General features: G+C 45.9%; 1 protein-coding gene across 2 annotated transcripts in view; it reads left to right on the forward strand.

The window, feature by feature from the left end:
* The window catches only part of SLC35A1 (solute carrier family 35 member A1), a 416,391-nt gene that overhangs the window by 23,126 nt on the left and 372,381 nt on the right, over positions 1-20,884 (forward strand). For both annotated transcript variants that reach the window (XM_078648192.1, XM_078648193.1), the window contains exon 2: positions 152-329. In XM_078648192.1, the coding sequence (XP_078504318.1) occupies positions 152-329 (178 nt within the window). The remainder of the gene's footprint in view (positions 1-151; positions 330-20,884) is intronic.

Below are 20,884 nucleotides of genomic sequence, written 5' to 3' on the forward strand. Positions count from 1 at the left end.
GGGCCCGCCATGCGGGAGGGGTAGGGCCACGCCATGAGGCCGGGTCCAACAGGGAGCAGCTGACAGAGTGCCGCTATATTTACACTAAAGCTTTGTTATTTAAGATATGTTTTCTAATTTCTTTCTAATCTTTCTAATTTTCTTATTTTAGAGAGTGTCACGTTGCTCTTCAAGCTGTACTGCCTAACTGTGATGACCTTGGTGGCTTCAGCATATATTGTTGCTCTACGCTACACAAGGACAGTGGAAACCGAGCTCTACTTTTCCTCCACAGCCGTCTGCGTCATGGAAGTCATCAAGTTATTTATAAGTGTGTCCATATTAGCCAGGTATGTGAGCAGTCTTGATGCAACCTTGTTTCTGCTTCCTTCGCCTTTAAGACATTCACTGCAGAATCGGATCTATTGTGGAGATTGGAAACTATACATTTGTAACCCAGATTAATATCAAGTTAATTTATTGTGGGCACAATACTCAACTGCTTATACATGTATAGTTTTTTTGGGGGGGGGCTTTAGTACCACTGGCGCACATCTGTTTCACGTAAGAGGAAGAAATGCGTTGGGTACTCGAATGAAATTGTGGACTTTGAGATTAGTGCTTGGTGATAAAGAATGTAGTTTACATATTGCAACATTTATATTGGTTTTTCTCACGTCATTGTTTTAAAAAAAAATATATATATATTTTTTTTATTTTTTTACCATTGCAGCCTACATGACCTGATAATACTGGTATTCCTTGCGTGGGTTTCACAACCCACCTTGTAAAATGGGAACAATACCAAAGTACGACAAGTATTTTCTCTCAGGTGCCCTTTTTGCTCGCGAATTGTCCTGCAATTGTTTACACTGGCTAATATTTCTCCCGACACATTGCACAGATGTTTTATGTTCTCACAGCGAGATGGACTTGTGATCCCTGATCCTGTTGCTTATCTGCACATCCTTTTTAGGCCTGGCTGGATAGAGCAGCTGCCGCGTTATGTGATTAACAGAAAAATACCTTTCTGAAGTACTACTGAGAGACAGGCTTTGGTCTACCCACATTTTGTTTTCTTGATGAAAGCATTTGATAGGGTAAAAGTTGTGTGCTCCACTGAAAAAAAGAATGCTGATATTGGACTTTTTTCGTGCTGGAAAGCTAATGCTCAGTGTAACAGAACTGTTGTTTATGATGCCAAGCCAATGATTAAGACTATAGGCCTGATCTGTTTATTATGAGAACTTATTATAAAGGTAGTAGGTTGACACATTTATTGGTTAAGTTAATAGGCATTTTAGGTTCGATTGCCATTATTCTATTAAAGCCTAGACATACTTTGTTGCATGGAATCTCACAGATTATCATAATTGAAAGAGAATCACATGAGCGAAGGATTTTCACGGGAGCGTTGGGCCTTCTAATGTTGCAGAGATAACTAGGTCCCGTGTTCGAGGAAGCCCGATAGGCAAAGCAAACAGGGTTTTGGTATTGGTTTCCCACCTCTAACAACCATAGGGATAGAAGCATAAATACAGTTTAATTCAGGTTAGAAGAGGGATAAAATCCCCAATGCGATTTGATTCAAAGCATTAACAAATAACAAGTTATGTGTATTGTTTGGAACTCTTGACCTATCCGAGGCTGGAAAAGCTGATACCATGAAATATTGATGCACATGTGTCACGATTACCCTTTTTCCTGTCCCTACACGTTATCACTCAACACCTACACCTTTCCTACCTTTCCCTTTTGCACCCAGAGCACTGTAATATATTGCACTAAGAACCATATTGAGCAACAGGGTTGCCGTTATTTCTTAATGCTTTGAATCAAATCGCATTGGGGATTTTATCCCTCTTCTAACCTGAATTAAATTGTATTTATGCTTCTATGAATTAGTTGTATGTTTTGCTACTATTATTCCTTTTTCTTCACTAAAATAAGTTTGCTACCAAGACCACACCTTTTGTACTGTATCTATTGACCCAGGTCAGGTAGTATAGATAGGTTGCCCCCGTTATACTCAACACAACCATAGGGATGGCAGATTTGATAGTGACCAAGCTTGTTTGGCTCACTTAGAAGAGATAGTATTTACTTTACCCTACTATAATTACGTATGCATCTTGAATATGACTGTATTTCATATGGTTGCTTTGTAGGAAGGCTTATTATCCATATAGTTTGACTGTTTGCTCTGGTGTTAATCCAATGAATACCGCATGAGGCCGGATTGGTTCACTGGGAAAACTTATGTCCAATGCCATAGGTCTGATCTGTTTATTATGACAATTTAGGACAACGGCTGATGGCCTGGCTTATTAATTGGGAAAATCATTTTTATAGCCAGTAGGCATTTAACGGTGGATTGTTTTCAAACGGTATTACATATTGTAGACAGGTGTTTTTTGTTGTGTTTTTTTTTTTTTTACAAGAAATCCCACAGATTGCTACAGTAGTTAAGGGTTTTGGTATTGGTCACCTCCTCAAACAAACCCCGGTGGTAGAAAATGTTCAATGTAATAATCCTTGTTAGGCCGTTTGAGGTGCATTGTGTATTTTTTGCCAACTATAATGTATGAATTTGTAATTTTAAAGCTGAATACATGACTAATTGCATCTCCTCCAGTGTTAAGGGGACATCAAGGCATTGTCTTCCGATTCAACCAGACCATAACAAACGTGTCAAAGGAATTGTAAATTTTCATAGGTAACAGTGACTCATGCGATGTGTACAGGGCTATATAGTATGCGTAGAATTCTGCTAGTATGTGTTCAGCTTCACCCGACATGTCACTTCATTCATTTTGGATTGATATGATATCCTGGAAGTACCAGGGGGTCGTAACAGTGCTTCTAGATTCCTTTTAGTCTTTCACCCTCTTCTTATTCTCTGCCCTGCCATATTGACTTATGTGTTTTAACTCTCTAATTGCTACCTCATAAAATTTATAGTTTCATTTTAATATCTCCTAATGTCTCCATATCTTTATGGTAGTCATAATGCAATTTCAGTGGATGTTTCACTGCTTCCCACCAGTCTAGGAGCCTGGTTCCGTGCTGCTTGGCGATGCTCACACTCTTTTTTTTTTTTTTTTTCTTTTCTTTTTTTTAATTTTATTGAAATTAACAACAAACAACAGAACATAGTTCACAAGGCAAAATTACAGTAATGGTGATCCTGAGTCCATGCGGGAGCAGCTCCGAACAGCACAGTACGCACAGTATGGTTAAAAGCAGTAACGATGAGGGGGGGGGGGCAGCGAGGAAACAATGCAATATATACAGTCGATACAAAATACTGGGAATGCCAATTAGGGGGACAAGGGGACATCAGGGGTAAAATCATGTGGGGGAGTACATATATTTCCACGATAAGCATTCCACTGTGACCAAATTCTGTTCCACTTTCTGGGTCTGCCCCGAGACAAATACACAGTCTTTTCCCTAAACATGCACCAGTCCATGTTCTCCTTCCACGCCAATACAGTGGGTGGCCTGTGGGAGCCCCATAGCTGTGCAATATCCCTCTTAGCAATCATGTTGCCGAGGGTCGCCCAGCAGATCTGAGCAGCATTATAATCGTTCGGTTCCCACACATTCAAGAGACAGGGCCGGGCCTCTGGTAGAAGCGGAACCCCCGTGACCCTCTCCATAATCGCATGCACTCGGGACTAGAAATCAGCCACCTCGGGACATTCCCACAAAATGTGAAGGAAGGTGCCAATCACGCCGCAGCCACGCTTACACAGCCCATCCAAAGAATAGCCCATTCGAACCAGACTCGGACCAGTGACATACACACGATGTAGGATCTTAAGTTGGACGAACCGAAGGCGGGCAGGTATGGCAACCTCTTTAGGTGAGGGCAATGCAGATTGCCAGTCCTCATCGTCCAATTCCAATTCGTCGGTAATCCATAAAGCCCTGAGGTGCACAAGCAGGTCAATTCTAGTGTTGATCAGTTTTTTATAGATCAATGAAATTGTACTATCAGGTACATAGCCGTCCAGGATACGGTCCTCGAGAGGCGAGGATTCGGGAATAGCAGTCCCCACAGCAAAGACTGACAGCAGGGCATGACGTACCTGAGCGTATCTAAAGAATTCCCTGTCTCCAAGCTCATATTCCGTCTTGAGTACCTCAAAGGTCTTCACATTTCCTTTAGACCAGAAGTCACCCACCTTGCTTAGACCAATCCTGTCCCATTTATCAAAGCCTTTCGTCCTCCACAAATTGCCCAAACCTTCAGGAGCATACAATGGAGTCGCGCTTCAACCTATCACACCATCCCAGGGCCGCATTCGCATCGTGCCACACTCTTACAGCGATTTTTGTGGGCCCGGTCAATGTCCTATGGAGCCCCTTAGAATATAGCGCTCTATTAAAATTCCCACCGGGCAAGAGGTGTTTGTCCATTTGTGGTAAATAAATAAATAATACCTCTATTTTTGAATGAATAAATGAATAACAGATAGCTCAATAAATAAGAGTCAAGATTCGAGGTAGTAGGAGTTTTGCAGGTTTATTACAGCATAAAGGACAGGAACAGGACAACCTGCACAGGAATAGGATGGCAGCGCTGCCGGGGGCAGGATCGGAATCGGCGTAACATTTAATAACAGTGCACGATCATATATACTAAAACAGTTGCATTACAATACATACGATAGGCGGAGCAGTGGGTGGAGCAAAGGGTGTGACGCGTAGCAGTCGCGAAAGATAAGGGTGAAAGTAGGTGTAACAGGGCGTATACATAGACATGTGATGCAAACGTAACAGAATATGTCATGAATGGGGCGGAAACATGGAGGGGGCTACCTAAGGAGCCGGGACCTCTAACTTGATGGTGCGCGCAAACTGGCAATGACGTATTACTAGGAGAAGCTGGGGGCTACGAACTCTGTGCTAGGAGCAGAGACTGAAGTCTGGAGAGTCAGTGCGACATGTACCTAAACAGTATCTAGTATCTGATGTTTAGAGAACATGTTGATAGAATCCAAAAGTTATCGGGGTAAAGGCTAACAGACTCTAAGACTGGAGCATGCATTATTCTACATGTTGCGTGATGAAGAATATTAAATGACCATTAATACAGTATTTCTCTTACATGGAGACGTAAAGGCTAGACAATGACGGAAACTATTGATGCAGTTCAGTAGCTTAGGAATGCAGAGAAGGAGGGCTGGACTGATAACTAGAATCATAACATACTCTTGGCAGACTCAGAGGCAGAGCCAGGCTGAACCGGGCACTGTGAGGCAGGAAGTAAGTGAAGGGTCAGGAATACAGGTGGGGGCTGTATCGCTCCTCAGCGAGGGCTCAGGAGACAGAAGCTGAATCTGGTGTCCAGGCCCTTTTGAGGCCTAGAAACGGGGACTTTATAATGAAATAACGTGCACACTGAGAAACGTGGCAACGTAGCTTTACATAGGCCTGATATTCGTAGTATTCACGAGAACTGGAAACTGGCATACTAGAGGTGGGCACAAATATAATTGCGTCTTTAATCGAACATGGGGAATACATATGCATATTAATCATGCACAGATAACATATGATGGAGGACGCGTAGGGACACAGAACATGGCAAAATTTACTTTTCCACATTCCCTCCTTGTCACTACGCTTCCATCAGGAAACATCAATATTCATGATACCATCTATCATTTCATACAGTATCATTTGCTCGTCTCGAATTTTCTTGGAACGGGTTTTAGAACGGGGCTTGGGACTAGGAATACAAGAGGTAGCACAAATGCCGCAAATCGCAGGGCCACATTGTATACAGAGGCAGCAGCTGAATATGATCGCTACTGCAATACCTAGAAAGGACAATACTTTCCATCCCCAGGCGGAAATTATATTCCAGAACCAACCGGACCATGTCCAGGTGCCTGGATCTTGGTGTAACAGATGGGCAATTTTATGGAGTCTGGTTATAGCTGAATAAACAGACGGCGCGTTATTTGGAATGAAAATGCAGCAACTAGATCCGATGACTCTACAGGCCCCGCCCCTATCGGCCAGTATGACGTCAAGGACGAGACGATTTTGCAAAATGACAAATCTCATAGCAGATTGCTCTTCAGTTAAGTTACCTAGAGCAGAGGCAGTCTCATTTACTACAGCTTCAAGGGTTCTGGTTAACCTACGGATTAGCTTACTATTCTGGATAGGTCCTATAAAAAAGAAGAAACCTCTATTGAAATCTGTATACTGTTCTAGAGCAGTTTCAGTATAATCGACAATCGGGGACTCGATCTCCCTTCTATGTCTAATGTGTACTAGATGTGTGTTTCTGTGATAATCAGATGGGGCTAGGAAAACTGGTGGCAGTAGGAAGGCAATGTAACAGGTTCCCTCCCAATCGAGGGGCAGACGAACATATGCGGTTTGACCACAAATAAAATAAGAATGACGTGAAGCTTTGAAAATAGATTTCCCACTGTCACTATACTTGACAATAGTAGTACAATCGCTATGTCCTACATGTACGGAACCATTATTTCGGACACATAATTCGCCTTTGACTGGTAGTACTGAAATAGCAGGTAAGTCTGGAGTGGAATCAGACTGAACATTCAAGACCATAAAATTCGAAGAATAATTACCTAAATTGTACACTTCGTTTTCTAGATCTAACCCTGTTCTGTGGGGAAGACCTTGCTTGTCTGGGAAACATGTACTGTTAAGAAAAGACATATCTGTTGAGGATGACGTTAACGTGGACCATGCTCCACACGAACCATTATGTGAAAATGGATAAGGAAAAAGTGGCAGAACTCCCTTCGGTGTCTGGAAAGGGGGGAGTCGACCACACACCCAACAATTAGTGGCATTGCTGGTCTGGTGTGAATAATGTAACATGCGGATAAAAGAGTTATTACGCATAGCGAGGCGGTAAGAGAGTTCATGAGGAGGCAGATCACTAAACGTGTGCTCTACTGTAGCATTAGAGGACTTATTTACATGAGAAACTGGAAAATACAGGTAAAATGCATAACTGGTGCAGGAAATCATAATGCTGAGAAATAATATGAAACTTAGAAAAACGATACATCGGATTGAGTTTCGACTAACTCTCTCACTATGGGGGTCTATTTTATACATGTCAGAAACCGGTCTAACCGTTTCACCTAGGGGAGGACTTAGACAATCAAACTGGCTGACTTATTTTACTAGACCTTAGCTTTTTCTTATACTCCTGTTGCGGAGTTGTCTCTAACAGGGAGGGTGCAGTAACATTGTCTTTTGCGGGACAGTCCTTAAGAATAGTACTTTGGCAGTCCTTTAAATCCTCGGAAATGTTCTTTGAGACTGGCTTCAATCCATAAAATCTTTTGATGTGTGAAAGATGCACCCAGCCTTTGCGTCCCTCCAACTTCACGGCTGTACGGGTGGCGAGGAGGACCTGTCGGGGCTCCTTCCAGCGAGGCTCCAGCGGACTTGAGCGATCGAAATTTCGCACTAGGACCATGGATCCGGGAACGATTTCATGCGGTGCCACCTCGGTATTGTCTGGAAATGCGGCGGCAACCTGTGAACGACAAGAGTTGAGGGCAGACATCAAGGAAGCTAGGTAATCTGTCAGCATATTACTTGAAACATCGGTAATACTTCGGGGTCTAGGAGTACCCCACATGTTAGGGGGGCGGCCGAAAACGACCTCATACGGGGACAGACCTGATCTGGAATGTGCGACCATGCGCATATAGAACAAAGCAACTGGCAGAGCTATTAGCCAGTCTACACCTTTCTCTTGACATACTTTTGAAATGCGGATTTTCAGGGTCTGATTATGTCTCTCTACGAGACCAGCTGCTTCAGGATGGCGTACACAATGGAACTTCCACTGGTACCCTAACAGAAGGGAAACATGCTTCATGAGTTCAGATGAGAATGGCTGGCCGTTGTCAGAATACACGACTCTAGGGAGTCCGTAACGGGGGAAGAACTCACGAACCAACTGCTTGGCAGTGGTCGCGGCTGTGTAATCTGGGACTGGATATGCTTCTGTCCACCTGGACAAAGCGCATACAACTACGAGGACATACTTGAAACCTCGACATCGCTCCATCTGAATGTAATCCATCTGGAGGACTTCAAAAGGGTGGTCAGGGGGCTGGAAACCACCTTGTTCCACCGGGACACTTTTACCTGGATTAAACTGACAACATATCATACATGTACGGACTTTCTGCTTGGCTGCAGCTCGTAAATGCTTGTTGAACCAAATGTTCTGGATACTGTCTAACATTGCTTTTTCTCCTAGATGTGCTGGACTATGTGCGGTATTAACAATGACTTGAACCATAGAGTCGGGGAGAAACCATGTGGCCTTTCCCTTCGTTACCCATCCCTGATCTGTCTGGACCCCTCCTTGTTCGGACCATTTCTTGATTTCTTCAGGAGTAGCATGTAACTGGATATCTATGACATCTTGAGTAGGGTCCTTAACTGTCATACATGTAGTCGGATCTGGAGTAAGTGTCTGTGTTGGCTTAACTGGAATGTCTGGAGTCTGTGCTGTAAGCTTGGCTGTGCGATCTGCTAGATCATTACCCTGGGAAATAGTGTCAGTAACTTTCGTATGTGCTTTGCACTTCATGATAGCAATGGATGTCGGTAAGTGTATGGCATCTAACAGAGCCTGAATAAGGAGACCATGCTGGATCTTGGTTCCATGAGAAGTCATGAAACCTCTCTCCTGCCAGAGCACTCCGAAGTCGTGTACGACTCCAAATGCATAACGTGAATCTGTGTAAACATTAACTTTCCGGTTCTTAGCGTGTATGCAGGCTTGAGTCAGAGCAACTAGCTCTGCTGCTTGAGCAGACAGGGTGTCAATACGGTGTGTTTCAATAACTTCAGTGTCAGTAGTCACTGCATACGCAGCTACTAGTTCTCCTGTACTAGTTCTCATGCATGAACCATCCACATAAAGTGTCAGGTCGGGATCTGGTAATGCAATGTCTGTCAGGTCCTGTCTTGGCTTGGTCATAGTGTTAACGATTTCCACACAGTCATGTGTGGCAGAATTCGAAGTAACTGACGGTAACAGTGTAGCAGGATTTAAAACGTTGCAGCGTCTGATTTCTATGTGTGGCTGAAACAGTGTCAATTCATAACCTGTTAAACGTGCAATTGTCAAGTGCTGAGTTTGTGTTCGGTTTAAAAGAACTTCCACGGAGTGTGGGACTTGTACTGTCAGGGAGTGTCCTAAGACTATGGAATCACTTTGTCTGATAGCTAGTGCTGTGGCTGCAACTGACTTGAGGCACGCAGGCAGAGCCTGGGCTACAGGATCTAATGTGCTCGAAAAATAAGCACAAGGCTTGTATTGTCCTGCTTGATCTTGTGTGAGAACAGATAATGCTGTACCTTCGCGTTCTGTGACAAAGTGTAAAAGGCTTACTGTAGTTCGGTGTTGCTAGAACTGGAGCTTGGCATAGAGCTTTCTTTAACTCATTGAAACTAAGTGTATGTTCAGATGTCCAAGGGAGGACAGTCGATACGGCTGCCTCCTGTGTCGTTAACTGTATCAGTGGTTTAGCTAGAAATGCATACTGAGGAATCCATTGTCTGCAATAAGAAGTAAGGCCGATAAAAGCACGTACCTCCTTCTGGGTCTTGGGCTGAGGAAGACTCGCTATTAACTGGATACGGTCTGATGTCAACTGCCTACCCCTCTTGGACAGTAAGTGGCCTAAGTAGATCACTTGCTGGACACAGAATTGAAGCTTAGAAGGGGACACCTTGTGCCCCATCTCGGCTAGGAAATACAAGACTGTAAGGGATGCTCGCTCGCAAGCACGTTCAGAACGGGCTGTGATCAGTAGATCATCGACATACTGGAGCAGGGCAGTGTCAGTTGGCATGTGAATATTGTCTAGTTGTCTCTTAAGTGCTTGACTGTAAATACTAGGACTTTCTGTGAAACCTTGAGGAGCTCGTGTGAACATATAGCTCCTTCCATTTAAACAAAATCCGAAAAGAAACTGGCTGTCTGGATGAATGGGGACACTGAAGAATGCGTTCTTGAGGTCTATGACAGTGAAAAATGTGGCTTCGGAATCAATGGCTGTCAATAGGGAAGAAATATCTGGGACAACTGGGTACTGGGGAATAATACATTTATTAAGTTCTCGGAGATCAATCACTAATCGATATACTGGAGGTGCATTTGGATCAGTACGTTTCATGACAGGAATGATCGGAGAATTACATACATTGGAGTCAGTTTCTACCACTACTCCCTGAGCCGTGAGCTCGTCAATAATTTTGGATAAGGCTGCTACAGCCTCAGGTGGCAATCTGTACTGTCTGATTCGTGGTAACACTACACCTGGCTTGAGAGTCACACGATGGGGTGTGATTTGCATAAAACCAACATCAGTTGGACCTTGCGCCCATAGATGCTGCGGGACATTAGACAATCTTGGATCAAAATCTCGTAACACATAGTGACCCTTAAAGTCACGTAGGAACAATCGTATTCCCTCTGGGGAACAGCATATAACTGCACCTAATTCTTTCAGTGTTTTAATGCCTAATAGATTTTCTGATACAGAAAAGGGGGGTGGTGATGAACAGAGTGTCTGAATTAAGCAGACCACTCTTACCCAGTCCAAAGATCAGGGCTTGATCCATCACCGTTATTTATCTCACTGCCCCATCCCAGCTCAGAACCTGGCTATATGCAAATTAGTCTGTCCCTGGCCCAGTGCATCATGGGAACAGGGCAGACCAAACTACCAAGCCAATTCTTCACCAGAAAGGAGACAAGCTACCGGGGACCGGTTTCTGGCATTTCAGCCTCTTCGGCCCGGCTTGCTTGAATCCTGATGGAGCAGTGAGAAAGGGACTCATGTCTGAGTATACCCTGCCACACCTATAGTGGCCAAAAACGATACAGAAAAGGGGGGTGGTGATGAACAGAGTGTCTGAATTAAGCAGACCACTCTTACCCAGTCCAAAGATCAGGGCTTGATCCATCACCGTTATTTATCTCACTGCCCCATCCCAGCTCAGAACCTGGCTATATGCAAATTAGTCTGTCCCTGGCCCAGTGCATCATGGGAACAGGGCAGACCAAACTACCAAGCCAATTCTTCACCAGAAAGGAGACAAGCTACCGGGGACCGGTTTCTGGCATTTCAACCTCTTCGGCCCGGCTTGCTTGAATCCTGATGGAGCAGTGAGAAAGGGACTCATGTCTGAGTATACCCTGCCACACCTATAGTGGCCAAAAACGATACAGAAAAGGGGGGTGGTGATGAACAGAGTGTCTGAATTAAGCAGACCACTCTTACCCAGTCCAAAGATCAGGGCTTGATCCATCACCGTTATTTATCTCACTGCCCCATCCCAGCTCAGAACCTGGCTATATGCAAATTAGTCTGTCCCTGGCCCAGTGCATCATGGGAACAGGGCAGACCAAACTACCAAGCCAATTCTTCACCAGAAAGGAGACAAGCTACCGGGGACCGGTGTTGGATCTAGCCCTGATCTCTTGACTGGGTGAGAGTACTCTGCTTAATTCAGAGACTCTGTCCATCACCACCCCTTGTTGTAAATAATAGATTTTCTGGACATGACTTAGTAAGTAACAGATCAGTAGTGCGGGACAATGGACCTACTTCTAGAGTAACTGGCTTCGAAATTTCATTTACAATAGGTTTTCCTGAAAATCCAAGGGAAACATTTCTAGAGCCTGAGAGCGGAGCCCCTGGAACTTCGGCGTGACTGATGGTGGTCCTACTTGCCCCTGTATCAATCAGAAACTTTCTGTCTTTCCCTAGTACTTGACTATGAACATAGGGACCTTCTTGATCTACAGGTATCTCGATGAGAGGCAAGCCTACCTCCCTCTCTAGGCTGTTTCATGAATATGGCTGATACTCTGGATACTCGGACTGTGCATACTGGTACATCTGCTGGGTAACATGCTGTGTTGCAGCAATAGGCTGCGGTACAGTAACTGTCTGTTGTGCATTCTGTGGCTGAGGAGTCTGTGTAACTTGTTCTTGTCTAGGCGGACGTGGTCTTTCTTTAGTCTTACCGGTAGCTATGTTGTGTTTCAGAACTGCACACTCGTTTATAAAATGACCTGGCTGTTTACAATAATTGCAGTTCCCTTTAACGGGAGCTGCAGGATGACTGGCTTGATTCGGACCCCTCTTCTGACTGTCTTGAGGAACAGATTGTGCAACTAGTACTTTCATTTTCGTGTCTTTCATACGTTTTCTCTCATGATCTTGCTCTTCTCTGATTCTATTCTGGTGGTATTGAAGCATCTGTAACATCTGGGACGGGGTATTAGCTTGCCAGGTACTTTCGACTTTCAAAACTCGATTCTTAACTTGTGGACTTGAATTCTCGACTAGTTTAGTAACAAAAAGATGAGGGTATGACTCGCTACTTGTCTTGAGGCCACTGTTTATAATAAAACATTTCTCAAATCTAGAGTAAAAATCACTAGTGTCTTCGTCTTGTTTCTGTTTACAGGCTGAGATTGCATCCCAGTCTTCCTTTTTAGTTGCTAATAGTCTGGGCAAAACTTGTATTAACAGTTCAGGTAATTCTTTACATTTATCTCCAAGACCGGTACCTGGTACTCGTGCCTTGTCTTCAGCTTCTAGAACTGCCCAATCGATCTTTTTCTCTCCCACCTCCCATTCTTTTTCCTTGAGTTTCTCATATACCCCTGCGGGCAACAGGACTTTTAGCATTTTAATAATATCTGGATACGTGTATTCTCCCATACGGAGCATGTCTTTTAATTCTCGGTGGAACCCTGCTGGATCTTTATCATGACAGGGAATTAACTTTTTCATCTCTAAGAGTTCCATCTTTGTGATAGGGGTGTAAACAAACACTCGTTGCATCTCACCACCCTCTGTCTTAACTGGATGCACTTCTCGTAACAGATTCTGTCTGTCTATGTAAAAGGGTTTACTTTCTGGGGGTGAGACATGAACAAAATGTGGGTTCAAAAACATACTATATTTGTGGCGCTGTTCTAGAATGACACTAATCAAATCGGTACCTAAACCTTTCCATTTATACTGGAGTAACTCGTTCAGGACATCGTGCAACGGACCTGGATCAGAGTGTTGACCCTCATACAGTGTAATGAGGTGCTGGATCATATACATACCCACCAGTCGCTGCTCGGCTGGGGGCATTTTCAGAAACATTTGTGCCACTATTTCGTCTGGAAAAGTGGTAGAATCAGTAATCCATCGGACTGCTGATCGGACTAGTTCTTGTTCATGCATAGTACTTAACTCGCTATAACCGATTCGTGATTTCAGAATGTGATCGGTAGCTTGAAATACTTGTTCTAGAGAACCTTGTTCTGGTGCTGGATGGTGAAAAACTGGCTTGTGTTCTAGACGTAAATGGCGATCTGGAAATCTAGATTTTCCTACATACGCTATTCTGTCAGAATTCTCGTCCTCTACCTCTTCAGTATCAGAGTTACTTTCTTTCTCGCTTACTCGTATTTCTTTGCGTTGTTCGTGTATCCTTATTATTTCTTTACGAATCTTCTTGTACATACTCTCTATACTACCGATAGTCTTATGCTTACCCTCGGCTATATTATCACTCCACTTTGTCAGGACTTTCATTTCGGCTCGATCTTTGGTCGGATAATCTTGTTCTCGTATTAAACAATTAATCAGAAACTTTAATAGCATGAGCTGGACTTCAACTTTTCTTTGGCACATGACGTCACTAATACTTTCTGGATCATTCCCTGTACGGATGAAACGATATATTCTGTCTAGATCTTCTTTCATATCTGGTAGGGTGACTAGATACTCGGTCACCTTTCTCACGCGCAATGAATATAAAACCATATTATCTTCGCCTGGGACTGGATCATAGCCACATTCGTTAAGGGCTTTTCTTATTTCTGCAACAGACTGATATCTGGGCGTACGCTGTGACGCTTGTACATGTAATTCGGCTAACGTTAAACGCTTGTGTGGCGGCGGGGTCTGAGGAGGACCTCCCCCTGCGGCCCCTAAACTAGAGTCGTCTACTGATGCTCTTCGTCCTGGCAGAGTGGGAAATGGAAATGCAGGCTGGACTTGTATGGCGGGCTGGACCGGGGGTACCGTAACAGGTACTCCCGTGTCTGGAGAAGCGGGAAGTGCCTGATTTACAGGGACTGGCGGAGCGGGATTTGCATATTCCGGGACTGTGTCGTCCAAATAGGACGAAATGAATATATCAGCTGCGGTCGGTTTGTGACGTAGCTTGGTCGGAACTAATGGTGGCGGAAAATTACTAGATGCCTCCGGGGTCGCTTTTGGCAAGCCCTCGGCAAGAAGAGGGTACATACCCTTAATAAGAGCATTCCTCTGTCTGTCTGACTGTTCGGCTTTAACTCGTTCACCTATCTCGATTAATTCCCTTTCTTGGGCTCGTTCCAAGGATTCTCTACTTAGTTCTGACTTTCTGATTTCTTTTTCGGTTCTTTTATGAGATTCTTTGCGCCATAACTCGATGGCATCTTTCTGTGACTGTCTGGCTTTCTTTTTCCATAATGCTTCTTCTACTCTCATGATGCACTCGGCATCCCATGTGCCTGATACAGGCCATCTATACTTTTCTTCTAACTGTTTGGTATACTCTACCCATAAATCTAGATATAGTATGGCACTTATGCCATGCTTCTGATACATGAAATGACCTGGACTGTCCCTAGGCGGGACAGGAACTGCTTCTTCTAGCAGACCCTTTCTAGTTTTTAACTGACGTAATCTCGAAAAGAGGGACATTGCAAACTTGAATCTGAACACAATACAATACACGAGGAACAATAACAATTGAGAAAACAATTCAGGCATACCACGACATTGAAAATACATTGAATAACATTATGAAGCAACAGTTCGGACAGTATACTACCTGGAACACTGAGAACAGAAACACATGAATTTCTCGAGAACGGAACAGACTAGAATTACTGGATGCGCTGCTGAAACAGCACGGAACATACCGGTCCCATAAAGGGACGCATCAAGACCCGTATCCACCTAGGTGAACACTTCGTTTCAGATCTGCGTACCCAGACCCATCGGACCAGAGACAATTTAGATTGACCCTGTCTAGATACTACCCCAGTAACGGTACTCACCGGGCAGCAAGAACGGAAGGCCTCAGACTGGACTGGACTACTTCGACGCCGGACGGACGAACTTCGGACTTCTGTTACGGGTGGGCCTCCGGATACCTCGGACCTTGGACTCTCGGCTTGGGCTCTGGTCGGGACTCGCCACGTTCCTCCACCGCCTCGTCTGGATGCTGGACCGCCACCTCCGTCTCCTCCGTGGGCCTGAGGGATACTTGAAGCAGAAATATCTGCACGTGCACGGTATGGTTCCGTCACGGCTGCAGAGGGTCAGGGGGCCGGCGTGGCTTCACCGACGCGTGGGGAAAGGGCAAGTCCCTATTCGGGCGCCATTATGTGGTAAATAAATAAATAATACCTCTATTTTTGAATGAATAAATGAATAACAGATAGCTCAATAAATAAGAGTCAAGATTCGAGGTAGTAGGAGTTTTGCAGGTTTATTACAGCATAAAGGACAGGAACAGGACAACCTGCACAGGAATAGGATGGCAGCGCTGCCGGGGGCAGGATCGGAATCGGCGTAACATTTAATAACAGTGCACGATCATATATACTAAAACAGTTGCATTACAATACATACGATAGGCGGAGCAGTGGGTGGAGCAAAGGGTGTGACGCGTAGCAGTCGCGAAAGATAAGGGTGAAAGTAGGTGTAACAGGGCGTATACATAGACATGTGATGCAAACGTAACAGAATATGTCATGAATGGGGCGGAAACATGGAGGGGGCTACCTAAGGAGCCGGGACCTCTAACTTGATGGTGCGCGCAAACTGGCAATGACTTATTACTAGGAGAAGCTGGGGGCTACGAACTCTGTGCTAGGAGCAGAGACTGAAGTCTGGAGAGTCAGAGCGACATGTACCTAAACAGTATCTAGTATCTGATGTTTAGAGAACATGTTGATAGAATCCAAAAGTTCATTCAAAGGCCGGGGTAGTACCGGGAGCGTAAGTTGCGTGGTTGACCGCACTTAATTGAGAAGCCCAATAGTAGCGCTTGATATCTGGGAGGGCAATGCCCCCATCATACCACGGAAGCGTGAGCTTAGACAGAGCAATTCGCGCACGCCCGTCCCAGATCACCACTTCACGAAAATAGCCGGATGGAATGGGGTCAAAAATTTTTTGGAGTGCATGTAAAAATCTGGGCAGCGACATCATTTTGAAAAGAGCCGCGCGACCCAGTGGCGACAAAGGCAACTGACGCCATCGTGCAACGTCAAGCTTGAGTCGGTGAAGAGGGGGTAATAAATTGCGTTCATAGCGAACTGCGGGATCAAGAGAAATATAAATCCCCAAGTATTTAAAGCCAGTGTCAGCAACTTGAATTGGCAATCTACGAGGCAGTGGAGGAAGATCACCGGACACAACGTAGACGCATGATTTGGTCCAATTAATAATGAGACCCGAGTTCTTCCCAAAGGAGGTCAGAAAATCAAAAAGCACATTAAGGGATTTCTGAGGGGATGTAAGGTATAGGAGGATGTCATCCGCGTATAGCGAGATTCGATCCTCAAAGTCGGGAGTCCACCGAATGCCTTTCATTGAAGGCTCCAAACGGAGCCACTCCGCCAATGGCTCCAAAGCAAGGGCAAAAAGCAACGGGGACAGCGGGCAACCTTGCCGAGTGCCTCGCCCAAGTGTAAAAATACCGGAGATCTTCCCGTTCACAACCACCTGGGCGAGGGGCTTTTCATAAAGAAGCTTCACCCAGGCTATGAATGTCGGACCAAACCCAAATTTGGAAAGGGCCGCCCACAGATAAGGCCATTCTATAGTGTCAAAAGCCATAGTGGCGTCCAAGAAGGCCAAAATGGCCGGCTCAGTAAGAGTCTCAGCTCTCGCGAGAACTCCGTGAAGTCTCCGAAGATTAAGGGCGGTATTCCGGTGTGGAATAAAGCCGGATTGATCCGGATGGATCAAGTCGCTAATCACCGTAATCAACTGATTAGCTAGCAATTTGGCCAGTATTTTGGGTTCGGCATTGAGTAATGAAATGGGCCTATACGAGGAGCAGTGATCGCGCGGCTTACCCTCCTTGTGGATTACAACAATGGTAGCTAGTCGCTGATCAACGGGGAGGGAACCAGAATCGAAAGCCTCAAGAAACATACTCCTCAAGTAGGGCGCCATTTTGTCGGGTCCCAGCTTATACAGTTCAATGGGCAAACCATTGGGACCCATTGCCTTGCCAGAACGAAGGGAACGTATGGCAACAGCGACTTCATCTATCGTAAAAGGCGCATCCAGTAGGTCTCTATCATCATCAGAAAGGCGAGGCAATCCAATGTCTCGCAACAACAATTGGGAATCCTCCTCGTCCCTATCACTGACCGAGGCGTACACAGTTCGGAAATGGTCAACAAAGCACTCAACAATACCAGCTGGGTCAGTGACACACTCACCATCCGGCCTTTCAATCACAGGGACGACACGATTCTCTCTCTTTCTTGTCCAGCCACGCAATCAGTTTACCAGCCTTGTCGCCCAAATCATATATCCTGCCCTGTTGCTCTCTATTCATCGCTTTTGCAGCGTCGGTCACAAGGGCTCTATATTCAGCTTGTTTCAGACTGAGGGAATGCAATTTAGAACGAGTAACATCACCTTCAAGATCACTCTCAAGCACAGTTATGTCGGTTTCGAGGCGTACAAGTTCCTCACATTTAGCCTTCTTGAAAGCAGCAATCAAAGACAAAGAATGTCCACGGATGACCGTCTTGAAGGCCTCCCACAGTGAAATAGAAGAAGAAACAGACCCCTCATTTTCATCGAAGTAATGGTCAATAGATTTCAGCAGTTCAGAGCGGGTTTTAGGATTGCGGAGATACCAGGGATTTATGGGAGCCACTCTACCCTCGCCACCCACTCCAGCCTCAACACAAAGCCACAGGGAGGAGTGATCAGAAATACCCCTGGGAAGATGATGAATCTCTCTGATGGAGGATGATTGCGCTGCTGGCATTAAGAAATAATCTAACCTGGAGAGACTACCATGGGCCCCCGAATGAAAGGTGTATTGTAGCTGCGTAGGGTGCATTAACCTCCAACTATCTATAAGGCCAAAGGTTTCCAGCAGGTCAGCCAGCCACAGTTGAGACCTAGCTAAATCCCTAGGAGGGTAGCGATCCATAGTGCCAGAGACCACGGAGTTAAAGTCCCCACCCAGGATCAGAAGACCCTCAGGAAGCCCAGTAAGAGCCGCCCTAGGTCAGCAAAGGTCGACACCTGCAGGCCCGGAGGGACGTACATCGTGAGTATGGAAAGTGTCTTACCCTCCCATCTACCAGTGAGCGCAACATAGCGCCCCCTGTCGTCGAGTATTACCTCATCAATTTTAAGGGGGAGAGAGGACCGGATTAGAATACCCACCCCTCTGGAGCCGGAAGTGATTCCAGAGTGAGCGACCAGTCGGTAGCCACGTCTATTCATAGTCTGGCATGCGTTACCAATTAAATGCGTTTCTTGCAGAAGAACAATATCGGAGGAATGACGTCTAAGGAACTGCAGCACAACCCCTCGTTTTATCCTGTCACCCAAACCATTGACATTCCAGGACAGCAGTCTCAACTCACCACCCCCCATCCCCGGGAAGGAAACAGAGCACACCCCTCATAGGACCCAATGATCGACATGGACGAGAAAACAATACGATGCCTTGTGAACAAAAACAAACACACAAACACCCCCCACCACCCCCCAACTTAAGCCCGTTACAACGCCCCCCACCCTGCACCCCTGCGTACGACTCAAAAGCCACCCCAACTTGCAGTGTGCCTGTCGCCCAATCAGAAAACTAATCTACACAAAGAACCCAGGAGGGGGAAGAGTCCCCTTACACCCTCGCCACCCTCGGGCCAACCTAAAATAGAACGAAAGAACAATTATCCAAACTCAGCTGACAAACAGGTGGAAAGTTCAGACGTCGGGAACCACAATGTCACTCTTGCTCCGGCGAGCCACCGTCGGCGCCACCGGGGTGCTCAGTTCCATCATCTCTTTTTGGCAAGGAATCAAGCCAGTCACTGACATTGTCCGGACGATCGAAGAAAAACTTTTGTTTCTCATATTCGATCCGAAGTCTGGCTGGAAACAACATGGCATACTTAAGGTCCAAATCGCGCAGCCGTCGCTTCACTCCCTGAAACCCCATTCTCTGCCGCTGAACCAGTGGAGTAAAGTCGGGATAGAAGTTCACAGTGGTGTTTTCAAATTTCACAGGGCCGCTCTCCCGAGAAGCTCGAAGGATAGCGTCCCTATCCCGAAAGTGGAAGAGTTTGGCAATAATGGTTCTCGGGGGGGCACCCGGCTTCAGCTTCCCGCCAGGAGATCGATGGGCCCGTTCAACCGCAAAGAATTTACTGAGTCCGGCGGGTGCGAGGTGATTCAGGACCAGGTTTTCCACCAAGAGGTCGGTGGCAGCGCCCTCGGGATTTTCCGGAACACCTATGATGTGTACATTATTGCACCGGGCCCTATTTTCAGAATCCTCAAGCAGACGGGCCATCAAGTCCTGTGAAGAACGCAAGTTGCCGATCTCAGTCTATATGTCCGTGACATCAGTAGTCAGGCTGGAGGTCTTCAAATCCAACGCCTTGACCCCTCTCATTGGTCTTCGCCAGGTCCGCTCTTATCAGCGTGACATCGACAGCCACTGTATCAATCTTGGAGGCGAGGGCCTCATACTGTTGTCCCATGGAGGCCTTCATACTGGTGATGGCGCTCATGACGTCCTGAAGCGATACCTCCGTAGGCGCAGCCGGATCCACCATGGGGTCTTCAGGAGTACGGCCAGTGGGGCCGTACTCAGAGGATCCCTTAGGATGGGTGTAGCGATCCATCACATTGGTTTGAGTTTGTCCCCCTCGGAGAGGCGTTTTTGTCTTGCGCTTCTCGGTGTCCGGTCTGATGGCCATATTGGAAATAGTGCCCCGGAGGGGCCCTCGAGACCTGGTGAAAATGGCCGATCTCAATGAAGCCAAAAGTATACGAAAGTGGGCCAAATTAACGAAAATGCCAACAGGGCTGGAGGCCAGACGCTCACGGAAGAAGGCACTCAACAGTAGAGCGAAATCAAGCCGGATCCGGGGTAGATCTGAGAGAATGCCAGTCAATCAGAACCCGGAGTAGGAAAGTGAAACTGAAAGTTGAAATGAGGCCGCCTGGGGGAAGACCCCTCTGGCCGTTGTTGTTCAACTACTCCCCGGCCTGAAGATCAGCAGAGCCCCCAGCCCCGTCCCGGGGCAGGCCGTAAAAGTTCGAGTCGATGTAAAAGCGGCTCCCGACGTCCGATTTCAATTTTGAAAAGAATATTAAGGTCAGCCAAAGGTCGCCTTCAAAAGCCCATCTTCAGAATCAGGATATAGTCAGGATATTTGCGAAGGGCGGCGCGGGTCTCGGGAGCTCTGTGCTCACGCGACCATCTTGGATGCCCGCGAAGCTCCTCCCCGAGATGCTCACACTCTTGATATAGACCTTGGAGTCCTCCCAGAGTGTTCTGGTGGTACTCACTGAGTGTTCATTATTCTGAAATTGATTATTTATCTCCTCTCTAACCTCCCCGGTTCACTCAGTATCCTACAGTGTGGGCAATCGCTAGGAGAACTTTCTATGCTGGATAGCAGGCAAGAAGATCACCCGGTTTCCTGTGCAATGATCTGAAAATGAGTACGTGTTCCAATTTAGTGTTCCACCTTAGTTGTCCAGGCGTATATATGCTGAGTACCTACCCAATAGTATATTCTTGA

The sequence above is a fragment of the Lissotriton helveticus genome, chromosome 6 (genome assembly GCF_964261635.1).
Source record: "Lissotriton helveticus chromosome 6, aLisHel1.1, whole genome shotgun sequence".
Lineage (NCBI taxonomy): Eukaryota > Metazoa > Chordata > Amphibia > Caudata > Salamandridae > Lissotriton > Lissotriton helveticus.